Source organism: Urtica dioica, chromosome 12 (assembly GCF_054948205.1).
Source record: "Urtica dioica subsp. dioica isolate 48M chromosome 12, U.dioica_male_clone48M_v1_H2, whole genome shotgun sequence".
In the NCBI taxonomy this organism is placed as follows: domain Eukaryota; kingdom Viridiplantae; phylum Streptophyta; class Magnoliopsida; order Rosales; family Urticaceae; genus Urtica; species Urtica dioica.
Window position 1 is genome coordinate 13,527,298 of NC_142767.1, and position 13,275 is coordinate 13,540,572.

Below are 13,275 nucleotides of genomic sequence, written 5' to 3' on the forward strand. Positions count from 1 at the left end.
TGAGGGGAAAGAGATTGGTAAATGTTTGTTCGCTTGAGCTCCCTTTCAGTGGTCAACATCAAGCGGACCTTGGGTTGTTGGTCACGTAATCAAGCAGTACTATAGTCTTCATGGGAATTCGTATTCAACAAAGAACATACAAGAGGATTTCAGGACAGAATATGAGATTGATTTTACTTACGAAAAAGCTTAGAGATGCAAGGAGAAGGCCGTTGGTTACGTAAAGGGGACACTTGTCGAGCCATTTGATCTGTTACCACGTTACTGCTACGCATTGGAGCAAACAAATCTAGGATATGTTACTGATGTTGTTCTTGATTCTATTGTTCGTTTCCGATATTGTTTCTGGGCCTTGGAGCTAGTATACATGGGTTTGAATCATGCCGACCTATTCTCGGCATTGATGGTACCTTTTTGAAGACAAAGTATGGAGGAGAGTTAGATGCGAACGACTAGTTATTTCCAGTTTTTTCACTGTTGTAGATACCAAGAACAACCACACAAACATACTCCAAAATTAAATACATATGTGCAATGCTGCTCGTGGGATTCGATAACACGTCTTACTCGTAGATTGGATATATGCAGCCGAAACTTTATACGTAAAAGACATCTTGTATGTCTCTTTACAGTGCCGTTTTAGCCAAATAAATATAATGTCAGTAAAAATTTAGAGCCACAATCGGAGAAAATAGTTTTTCTAAACGAACGGATAAGTACATAAAATTGTAAGTAAAATTTTCCATTCTAAATATATTATTCTCCCATTGATCTATAGATATCTTTTGCCCTATGTAGTATCCCATTTTTCGTAATTTAAGTTTCCGATTGTGCTTTCCTAACAACATATATTTTTTTTTTCTCGTATCCAATACTTCTAGCACATTTCATCTACGTGATATGACCCACCCGAGTGAGAACTCAATGGGTAAAGCTAGAGTCATATCCGATAAAGAACCCAAACGAGCAAGAAGAAGAGAAAGGAGAGCATGGACGAGCTTCCTGAGCTAAAAGAGATGATTTGAGTAATATCTTATTTGAATGACATGTGCATAAAAACTTTAAAAATGATCAAGAACAATCATAAATACACTCAAGGGAACATGTTCCTTCTCCTTTGATAGTTCTATATATAAATGGCCCTTCTAAACACATTAAGGGGTACGTTCAAGACCAATAGTCTAAACACATTTCAAGTTCTTTGACTTGTGTTTCAATTTTCTTTGTTTAGCATTGCATCAAAAGAGTTGTCCATTTGTCGATTGTATTGCTACACTCTCTATTTACACTTGCTGTCATGGAAGCGATTTTTACAGTCTCATCGACAACAAAGGAAAAAAAAAAAAAAAAAAAAAAAAGTTGGGTCCCACCACACATAGCTGCGAGGCTTGCAACCTATTCAACATCGGACTACAAAAACACTTCCCGCAGACCATAGAGCTCATCGTTTCCAACAATAAAGCGTAAGCAACAAAAAAATTATTTAACCTAGACGCACTAATAGACCAACTAAAATAACAGAGAGAACTCAATTGGAATCAGATAAAATGCCGAGTTTGTGTTTTTTTTCCTTTCTTTCTTCTTTGGGAGTAAAAGTTGGTTATATTACTTGATTCTCCGAATGATGAATTCTGTGAGCACAAACAAACCCGTCTGCTTAAACAAATGGGGGACCTAAATAAGACCCTTTTGGATCTTTCAACAAAGGTCATGAAGCGATTTTATGTACAGGAGAGACGAATCGGGGTTGAAATATAGAGAATCCAGCTGAGACAAAATCGTTGTTTAGTCAGAAAGTATATCCTCCAATTCAGGTTCCTCGGGAGTCAATGTATCATCATCCACACCTAATCCCTCGTTAAGGCCTTTCTCTTGAAGACCACCCTGTTCATCATCTTCCTCAACATCCCATTCAGGCTCTTCCTCGGTATTCTGATCTTCCAATACTTCTTCCTTTCTCGTCAAATTTTCCACCTTACCGTGTTTTCTATGCCCCGAATCCCTCTTTTCTCTGGCCGTAGAATCTTCGCATATGCAGGCTGATGGGTTTTCATGAAACTCACCCCGCCCCGCTCTAACCTCGTTCGGCTCTCCCATAAACCCTCTTTGGAAGGTTCGAACCCTGGAAGCAAACGCTTCCCAGGTTGTGTTGTGTCTGCTCAAAAACAAACGGTACAGCTTTTTAGCATTGGGACGAATGGTTGGTTTGTGCCCGAAATACCTCCTGCGATGTGGAAAGCACAGCATGAGTACGGAGGTCCAAAGCATTAGATAACCAAAGGATATGAAGTAAGAAAATAATCTTCACCTTCGTCCAGCTAATATTTTTGCCATATTACCGTTGTTGTTGGTAACAAATACGTCGCTTTCGTCACATACTATGAAATCAAGGGCAGCCATGCGGGAAGAAAATGAAGCAAATGGTTGCAACTCGTCCCTGGTAGCTAAGGTCTCTTTGGAATAGAAGTTGGGGAATAAAGCTTTTAGGGGCGCCAAAGTCTCCTCGCCACCATACACATCTCCAGACGCAACATAGATATGAACATCTGAGCCATAACCCAACCCTCTAAGCATCAGACCAACTTCTTCTGGAGTGAGCGGGCATTTTCCATGTCTCCTTTCCTTATCTGGATTGCTAATCTGCATATGTTGCACATTCATTCATTCAACTTTTCAATCACTCCAGAGACTAGGAAAATTAAAGTTACAGCATGTTCTTGGCGTTAGATGTTCTCTGGATGTTACTGCAGATCAATCTGTAACAAATCTAAGATGGGATTTACAGAATCCTGAATACACGTATGAGCTAATTTAATACTGTGTCTTACATGTAACGTTTTCCACCTCTTTCGTATTGCACCCAAGTCTTTCCTTTCTTTCTCTCCTCCACCATAATAACAGCCAGAGAATGCAAGCATATCAGGTTCAAATCTGAAACAGAAAAAATGTGCATCAAATTTAATAATAACCCAACGTGGCAACTCCTTTAGGATGTGACAACTTTGGCTTATCCAAAAGAAAAAAAAATAGTTACTCTTTCATCGGATTAATTGTTGCTCATTTGAAAAATTGTGCTACTGGTGGCCCTTGCAAATATATGTATTGAAAGGAAAGTGTAATGCAATTAAACATCAGTACGGTCTTAAGGTAACAGTTAAACATAATAAAGACCAAAAGATCCAGGAAAAACGAAATGTAAAGAATGGGGCTACCAGGAAAGTGTAAAATTATAAGAAAACACGATACAAACAAAAATAAAAAATAAAGGTGAATAGGAAGGAAACGAGATACCTCAAATGTAATGCAATAAAATGCTTGCTTCTCATCCTCATTCGACGTACCAGTTTATCTCCCATCTTCCTAATTGGATCAGTAAACTTTAAAGCGTGATAATTAACTCTACATCTCAATTTTTGTAGATCTGTATCCAACCGGTTCGCAAGTCTGTAATCAAACTTGGTCAACTGCACTACCTGTAGTTAAATTTGATCCTCAAGTTTAGCACCTTTAAAATGTATAGATGTACATTCAAGATTATCTCAGAAAAAAAATCAAGTTGATCCAAGCTTTCTAATAGTAATGGTAACATGACAACCTAAAAATAGAAATCGAGCCAAGACTAAACTGCGTTTACATAGAAGATGCATCATATTGGCATCAGAAAAATAACTTAGATTCAATCCAACACTGATGAATTATGCTTCCATAAAACATAATATAAATAAATGCTAGAAAGAAACCAGATATCACAATAAAATGACCATTTTATGTACTCCGCCAGGAAATGGAAACCTCATTGTGATAGAAGGGAAAAAAACAACTACCCAGCCAAATGCGAGAGAATATATATATATATATATATATATATATATATATATATATATATATATATATTATAAAAAAAAAATCTGATTGATAAAAAAAGGATCAAGCAAAATGAAGAAAAAAGTTATTGTGAACTGAAAACTTACATGCCTTTTCATTAGAACGGGTAAGACACGACTGTAGTAACATCTTTCAGTACATTTTCTTCGAACGCGCATAGTGTATGGGGTCATAGTTTTTCCTCCTTTACGGGGGAGGTCTTTAATGATTTTAACATCTTTTGAGAGTGAAGATATAAACCAACTCATATTAAAGATCTGCGAAAAGTTGCTGCAAGGAAAAAGCAGGCATACACATGAAGACGAGTTAACGGTCATGTAACACTGTAAAAGTTAAAGAAGAAGCAAATTTGTTCATGTTTACCTAGAATCTTTCCAAAAAGACTTCTGATCCAACTTTGGAACAACAAGAGTTGCATTCAAAATGCGTGCAGCAACAACTGCATCTGTTATCTGTAAAGGGATATGGAAAGATCTAAGATTTACGTATAAATTCAAACACTACTTAATCATGGCCCCAAGGCTCTAACATTAAAATACATAGTGATAACAAGATGTAAACTGTCACAATTTCAGGGACTCGGCAAGGGCTACAGATCACAAATTAAAGAAATGTACCCCAGTTCTTTGTTGGTTCAAACCTCCACTGGTCGCAATTGCCAAATACCGATTAGAATGTGTGACAGCTTCAACTTCTGCACATGAAACCAATACAATATAAATATAATTCAAGAACATACATCAACTAGCACAGTAGTATCACCACTTTAACTCGAAAAAACTTGATTTGGTCAACCCTCACAGAAACTAACTCACTCTGCATGATGAGTTCCGTATGAAAGCCTATTGCAATGCATTTCTCTTCCATTAATTTTCAATGTGGATTACACTTCTCCATCAATATATTAGCGAATTTGATCGAGATATGCCAGTCTTTTTTTAAAAGCATTAGATCTTGGTAAACGAATATTAAAGAATGGAAAGCTAAGATTCTGATCGATGGAACAAGAAATGGAAATAAAACAATATATTTAATGTCAAATCGAAAACGCACTTGGAAATTTACTGCTGGCATTGCTACATCCGCAGAAGAACTTAGCGTTCCTTGAAGACCAAAGATCGCGATCTGATCTCTTTACATTGCTCTGATTTTCCACAATCCAAACAAAACTTGACAATCAAGAACCATAGAACCCAACGGAAATGAAAATCACATCTAAACGAGAATAAAAGGAACTCTAACCGGAACTCGGAGCAACGTCGGTCCAATTGGATCGTCAAAACCAACGTTATACTGAACAAAAACAAACAATAAAAAATCTGAATCGGAAAATCGAAGAAAACGAGTAGAACCTCAGACAAAAGAAGTACCGAAGCATATTTCCGCTCGAGACCGTGTCGGAAATTGTCGGAATCGATGGGGTAAGGCGTGAGAAAGGAAAGGACGGCGAGGATAACGAGAAGGGCACCAGAGACAGCGGAGATGGCTGGGATGAGACGGCGGAGGCTACTGTAGCAGGGGTTTCGCCGCCGCGGAATCGCCATTGCCGACCAGTTTAGGGTTTGGGGTTTTTGGTGGACATGTTCATCGTCTTTTTCGGTTTCTCTAAATAATAATATGACCCCTCCAACAATGCCTGAACTGTACGAATAGCTATTTCTATTTTCTGGGAATCTGCTTTTTTTGAGCTTACGGACGGGTAACGACAACTATTCGAGTTGCGACAATTGTTTATTATTATTATTGTTATTATTTTCTAAATCGACAATAGATATGCGAGTTTGTCTATAATAATTCTTTCCATCAATTTATTTATTAAGGAATGAAAGTTTGAAGAAGAAGCCTAATTAAGGAAAAAAATAAAAGTTAAATGGCTTGGGTACGAATTATACTTTTACTTATAATAAAAAAAATAAAAAATAAAACTTTATAATTTGGGTGTCTTCTTGGTTGTCGGTTTGTCACTGCCAGTTTTTAACACTTTTTTTTTAGTTAGTTTCTGAGGCGGATTTTGCCTTGTAATATGTGTGGGATCTTACAGTCCCAATTGCATTGCACGTGACTACATTTATCCGCCGTTTTGTTAAACAAGAACAGTTTCTAAGGCGGTTGTAATTTTGGAGGGGTTATTATGCAGAGTTTTTGAATAAGTGATCGTATTATTATTTTAATTGGTAAAAGCAACCTATCGAGTTAATATTTAGAGCCTCTGGGTAAGATTTCTCATGAGATGATGCCCACACCAACTCTTACGTACTAGATCCAGTAATGTTTTACCATTACAGGTAAATAGGCTTTGCTCTTAGTGTCAACGTTCAAGGACTCTTTAATATTGCCCAATGGGGTTAGTTGTAAGGTAAACAACCAAGTCTTAGTTGTCAAGTTTGTTAAAAATAAATAAATAAATCTTAGTTGGCAAGTAAATAAACGACCCTGCTAAGATGGAAACATGGCCGAAGAATTGAGCCTCTTTATCACCAATCACTTAAATAGAGTACATTTTATTATTAGATAATGATTTTCATCATCGGCGTCACGAAGAATTAAGCCTCTTTATCACGAATCATCTAAATAGCGTAAATTTTATTATTCTCTAATGATTTTCATCAGCAGTCGCTAATGAGAGATAGACAGTGAAGCCACTTAGCAAATAAAATTAAACTTTTATGAATAATAAGTAAAAAAAAAAACTACTAAAAATTATAAATGAAATTTTTCACTTTAATACTTTTTACCATAAGATATAGCTTCCAAATGAAAAATAATTGTGGATTGATATAGCGAAAAACAAGAAGAAAAAAAGGATCAAGTATGTTGACAAACAAAATTAATACAACAATTGTCTCACGAAAAACACTTAGTTCCGAGAACGCAATCCCGAGAAGTCTGAATGTCTAGGTAAGATTATCCCTAAGTACAGACGAATCTAGTAAAAGAGAGCAAGTAGATGATGATGCTGAATGATAGGTGGAGCTTTGGACTTGTGTTTTTGTGTGCGGAATTGCGTATGAATCTCCTCCAGCGTACTTATTCTCTATTTATAGGTAGTTTTTGGTTGAGAACGTACGGTGATCAGCCCCACGTTCTTGACAGTTATCAAGTAACCGTTCTTATTTCGTGTGTAGTGGCTGGTTATTCCTCGTATGCTCGGTATAACCGTCGATGTGAGCGTTTTGTTTTGATTTTACACGTGTTTATTTTGTTTTTACTAGTCCTTGACCTACCAACTTCTCTTCTCTTCGAAGTTCTGCTCAGTCGGGATCGTTCTTGCCTTATGAACGGGTCGTTCCTTATCCTTCATGAGCTCTCGAGGCCTATTTGACTTGAGCTCGGTGCTGGATTCCTTCTGTTCTCGGTGCCTCCGAGTAAGTGCTCGGATTCAAGCCATTTATATGAGTAGCATAATATATAGGCATCTTACTTTGGTCGTAATGATTTTTATCTTAGAGAAAAGACATACATATTATGTCTGAGTTGAAAATGCATGTCACTGAGACAATTGTAGAGTAATTATATATATGATGGTTACACTTGTAGTACTTATGATCGAGTGTATCGAAGTCGAAGAGGAAGTAGTTTATTCTGGCTATTCGACTCGAAACTTGTAGATGAGTACTTATGATGCAAGGGCACTAGTTCAAATTTAGTCAAACTTTGAAATTTGGTTTAGTCAGATGGTTTGTTTGATTGGGTAATATTAGACAAAATCTGGCTCCAACACTTTTCACTACAATTTTATAAACATATTTATACATATTATAAAACGGTTTGGTATACAAACGATTTTTACTGAGATGTTAAATTTCTTTTTTACCATAAATAATATATTATTTATATACCTCAGTATTTAAAACTCTAATTAGAACTACAATGACATATATAATGACATTGAACTTCCTTGGAGAGAGGAGTACTTCATGTAAGTCCCTATATTTGATGCATAGAGTTAGAGACGGAGGCAACATAGGTCCATTAGGATACTCAATATTAAATTTTTTTTTTTTTATCGAAATTTAATTTTTTTTCGTTTTATTTTTACTTTAAAATTTATCAATTAGCCTTCTTAAAATATTTTTTTATTATTTTAATCTCCCTAAATTTAGAATTTAGCTATGTCCTGATTCGATGTATTAACAATTAAATTTTCATATAAGTGGCTTAAAAAAATAACAATTAAATAAATGCTCGTACAAGTTTGTGTATTAAGGCTTCTACAAGTTTCGATGTATGGCGTGTTTGTTTGTTAACTTGAAAACTGTTTTTTGATTTTTCTACCTGGAAAAATAAAATAAAATAAAAAAACTGAATTCAATGTTTGTTTTATAACAGTTATAATACAATTCAAAAAGTTTTCAAACTGTATTATGTTTTAATGAATGAAATCAGAAAACAGTTTTTAGGTGTTTTCTAATATTTTCACTCGACTTTTAAACCTTTTTTTTTTTGCTTTATTTGTATTATCTTCTCTTGACATATCTTTCTTTCCCCTCAACATCATTCCATTTTCCTCACTTTCAACTATCGAATTTATTTTTCTTCCTCGGAAAACTCAAGTTTTACAATTCTGGCGAGAAAACTTGAAATTCTAATATCTCAACAACCGTAATTCCGTTTCACAAACTGTAAATTGGGTCATGATCCTCTCGTCGCGTAGATCAGTTTTCACTATTTTAAGTAAAAATTAAGTTATAAAATCTGACAGTTGTCGTTCCGACTCGAGCGACAAACGTGGTGTTTTCCGGTGACTTTGTGATCAATTATCAAAATGAAAGGTACAACAATGATATTCGCAGTGAAGATTTTCAGTTATTATATATCTCGACGCCTAATTTTTATGTAGGGGTGGCAATTTGGTCCGGACACGAAACACGAAACACGAAACGGTTACGACACGATTTAAAGCGGATTTGGATCTTAATAAATGGGTCGGTTCTTAATTGGATCGAACACGCTAACACGATTAAATAATGGTTTAAAACGACACGATTACGGTAACACGATAAAAAACCGATTAACACGATTATTAAATGGTCGACACGAAACACGATTACAACCCGCACGAATATGATCCAACTAACACGATTACGAGTAATAACACGATTACGATCCATTTAAACACGATTAATATTATATATGTAAAATTATAAATTTATAACTATAAACATAAAATTATAATTATAAACATAAAATTGATATTAGAAAATATGATATAATAAAATAAAGTATATTCGTATAAATATCAATTCACGTATGATAATATATAGTCTATAGTATACCAATTGCCTTAACCCGAGCAATAAGAATCAAAAATCATATCGAGCAATCAAAATTACTATAATATCATAATAACGTATTAAATTCAATTTTATTTTATTTCAGTTTTAATTCAATTCATATCGAACAATCACGATTCACAATCACAATGACTATAGTTTCATAATAATGTATCATATTCAATTTTATTGAATTTCAATTCAATTAAAGTCATATTGAAAAATAACAATTTAAAATTGACTATCACAATAACTATTATCTCATAACAGCGTATCATATTCAATTTTATTTTATCTCAATTCAATTTATATCGAACAATTTCAATTCACAATCACAATAACTATCATCTCATAATAATTTATCTTATTCAATTTTATTGGATTTCAATTCAATTCATATTGAAAAATCACAATTTAAAATTGACAGTCACAATAACTATAGTCTCATAATAACGTATCATATTTAATTTTGTTTTATTTCAATTCAATTCAATTCATACCGAACCATTACAATTCACAATCACAATAACTATCATCTCATAATAACATATCATATTCAATTTTATTTGATTTTAATTCAATTCAATTCACAATCATAATAACTATCATCTCATAATAGCGTATCATATTCAATGTTATTTTATTTTATTTTAATTCAATTCAATACACAATCACAATAACTATCATCTCACAATAACGTATCATATTCAATTTATTTGATTTCAATTCACAATCACAATAAATATAGTCTCATAATAACGTATCATATTCAATTTTATTTGATTTCAATTTAATTCAATTCATATCGAGAAATCACAATTTAAATTTAACTATCACAATAACTATAGTCTCATAATAACATATCGTATTCAATTTTATTTGATTTCAATTATAGTAAAATGATTTATTACCTCCATTTGCTTTCAAATTCAATATCTAATTTTTATCCAAATAAAACATTCCCTCCATAATATTCCCTCCATATTCTCCATAACATCAGACTAATATTTAGATTTGATATCCCTCCATAAAATTCCCTCCATATTCTCCATGAAACTATAAATAATTAGACTAATATTTAGATTTGATATCCCTCCATAACATTCCCTCCATATTCTCCTTAAAATTTCAACTACCTATTTTGTTTACTTTTACCCTTCATTATTTTCCCTCTTTTTTTTTTTATATTTTGCCAAATTTTTTGTGTGAAAAAATAGGAAAAGAATAAAGGAAAAACAAAAGTATTAGTTAGCCACGTGACTCAGCATCGATGTATCGGAAGTTAGTGTAAAAAGAAAAAGGACAATTCTAATCTTAAGACTAATATGTTTTTTATTATTATATCGCATTTAATTGAGTCCGAATGTCTAAACACGGTTAAAACACGATTAAATACCCATTTAACACGACTATTAAACGGTTTAATTTAAACGGTTATGGATCTGTAAAAAAAATAAACGGTCGGATTTGGATCTAGATTTCAAACACGATTAATAAATGGTCGGATTTGGTTCTAGCAATTATTTATGCAAACACGATTAACACGACACGATTACGACACGAACACGAAATTGTCATCCCTATTTTTATGTGTATTATTACACTATAATTATAAAAAAATTGAATAAAAACTGAGATCTCTACTAAACAGTTATTTGAAAACAACTGCGAAAATTATAGACTACAACTATAGAAAAATAAAAACAAAAAACAAAAACAGTGTGAGTGGAATAGGGGTGAAACTGGATCGGTTCGGTTCGGTTTTTGACAATTTTAGTATCCGAATCCGAATTTTCGGTTTTTAAAAACTCGGTCCAGTATCCGGTCCAATTTAGTCTAAAACCGAAATTCGGTTATCCGAATATTCGGTTATCCGGTTTCTTAAATCCAGTATCCAGTCCAGTATCCAATTTTTAAAATTCGGTTATCCAGTTTGTAAAATTTCAGATCCAGTTTAATATCCAGTTTTATAAAATGGATATCCAGTTTCTAAAATCCAAATCCGGTTTGTAAAAATTCAAAAAACGAGTACAAACGACTCTTATAAAGCTCCAAAATGACAATACATAATCTAAAACTGAGTAAAAAAATAAAATTCAAAAGGACACTCGTCTCCAACTACCTGCACATGTAAATATCATAATATAAAATTAAAATTACTACCCTAATGATCATAATAAACCATACAACAATTGAATTTGTGTGTTACCTTTATAGATCACATAATCAAGTTATAGTAGCAGTATGAGTTGATATATGAGAAGTTTGTTCTTCTATGACAACTTGACCATCATGTGTTAATAATAGTGACATAAATTTGTTTTAATATATATTTATTTTCAATTAAAAAAAATCGGTTAAATATCCGATATCCAGATTTTCCCAAAATCAAATCCGATATCCGGTCCAATTTTGTAAACCGGATCGGTTATCCGAATCCGAATTTCGGTTAGCTGACGTGGCTCCGAATTTCGGTTTCGGTTCGGTTTGGATATCGGTTTTATCCGATTTTCGGTTCGGTTTTGTACAACCCTAGAGTGGAAGGCCTTAAGTTTTCATATTATAAGTCGGCTTACAAAAAAAACTACTCGTATATGTTTGTGCAGTAAGGCTTCTACAAGTTGACAACACGTGTACAAAAGCTAGCTAAAGCCATCCCGTTTTTGTTTTTTTTTTTTACCCACAGACAAACAAAGAGGAAGTTTAAAAAAGGTCAATTCAGTGGGGAAAAAAGAAATCAATTCTAGTCACAACTAAAAAAATATAAATAAAATAGAGAAATTTCATTTTCTAGACCTAAAAGTTATGAAAATATCTCAATTAGACTCACTAGTTCATAAATATCTAAAATTAGACTTTTGTACCAATTTCGGACAAAAATACCCTTTCAAGGTAATATAACCATCTTCACTTCATTCCCTACTTCTTTTCATCTCTCATTCTCTCTCATTTTCTCTCGTTTCATCATTTTCGAGTATCCACTTTGTTCAATCCCGTCGAAATGGGTTAGTATGCTCATTCATTCATCTTTTATAGTTATGTTGATATAGTTTGTGTAGAAAAAAAAAAGTTGGTGGATTTAGGTCAAATAACCCGGAATTTAACGTTATTTCCGATGAAATCCGATAATTTAGGATGAAATTTAAGTACTATTTCCGATGAAATTTAAGCTAAAATTCGGACAGGATCCGACCGGATCTGGCAAACCCGTCACGTCCGAGAAAATCATGTTTATTTTCTCGAACATGTCAAGCTGTAAGTTGATGACACAAAATACTGAATAAGAAAGTACATTTTTATAGAAATGACTAATTTATTTATATCTTTTTTAAAAAAAAAAAAAAAAAAAAACCTAACCTGAGATCGCCTCATTCTCTCTAGCCTCCGACCGTTTGTACTTAGAGCTCTCAAGACGGTCGCCTGAGATCGTACCAACTGACTCTGAGATTTTCGAAGTTCATTATGAGATTTTAGTAGTTGATTCTGAGTCTCGATCATATTATTCCACATTTCCTCCGTCAAAGACCACATAGGGAGATGATCGGGACGAGCGGGATGATCGGGACGAGCGGGACGATCGGGACAGCCGGAATGATCGGGACGTGTGAGAGGTGCGTGAAGTGTGGGCTGAAATGATTGAAACTAATAGACTACTTCACATGATTGAAACTAATAACTACTTCACTAAAACTAGTAATTAATAAATAAAATTTACCTGACGAGGTTCTCGCGGTGTATCTGAAACATGATCATCATCATCGTCTTCATCACTCCACAAGTTCTCCTCTTCGTCCTTTTCCGCTTCTCTGCGTCCGTCGGCTTCTTTAGCGATTGATTGTACTAAATCAATCTCTTCCTCGATATTACGTGGCTCAACCACGTTTTCGCCTTCCGTCGGATAGAGCGATTGACTGAGTTGTGTTTCTAGTTGCTGGAAGAACTCGCGCTCACCGGTCCTTGGTCTCAACATTTGAAGAACACCGAGCTACAAGAGAAAAAAAAATTATACATACTTAAAATTTAGATAAGTGTATAAATTATTTATAAAACATATAAATTATAAATTACCGTTTTTTTAAGGAAAACCTTCTCGACGTCCTTGCGTGTCACCATTCGA

At 33.9% G+C, this 13,275-nt stretch overlaps 1 protein-coding gene across 1 annotated transcript; it reads right to left on the reverse strand.

Annotated features, from left to right (window-relative positions):
* Positions 1–1,503: 1,503 nt before the first annotated feature.
* On the reverse strand, positions 1,504–5,603 carry LOC149379294 (O-fucosyltransferase 6-like). The gene is made up of 10 exons (XM_089603173.1): positions 5,256–5,603; positions 5,128–5,178; positions 4,939–5,029; positions 4,503–4,579; positions 4,249–4,337; positions 3,972–4,155; positions 3,292–3,473; positions 2,829–2,931; positions 2,309–2,640; positions 1,504–2,224 (listed from the first exon to the last, which is right to left on the reverse strand). The coding sequence occupies exons 1-10, from the start codon at positions 5,427–5,429 to the stop codon at positions 1,786–1,788; spliced, it is 1,722 nt and encodes a 573-aa protein (XP_089459299.1). The 5' UTR covers positions 5,430–5,603; the 3' UTR covers positions 1,504–1,785.
* Between the last annotated feature and the right edge of the window lie 7,672 nt (positions 5,604–13,275).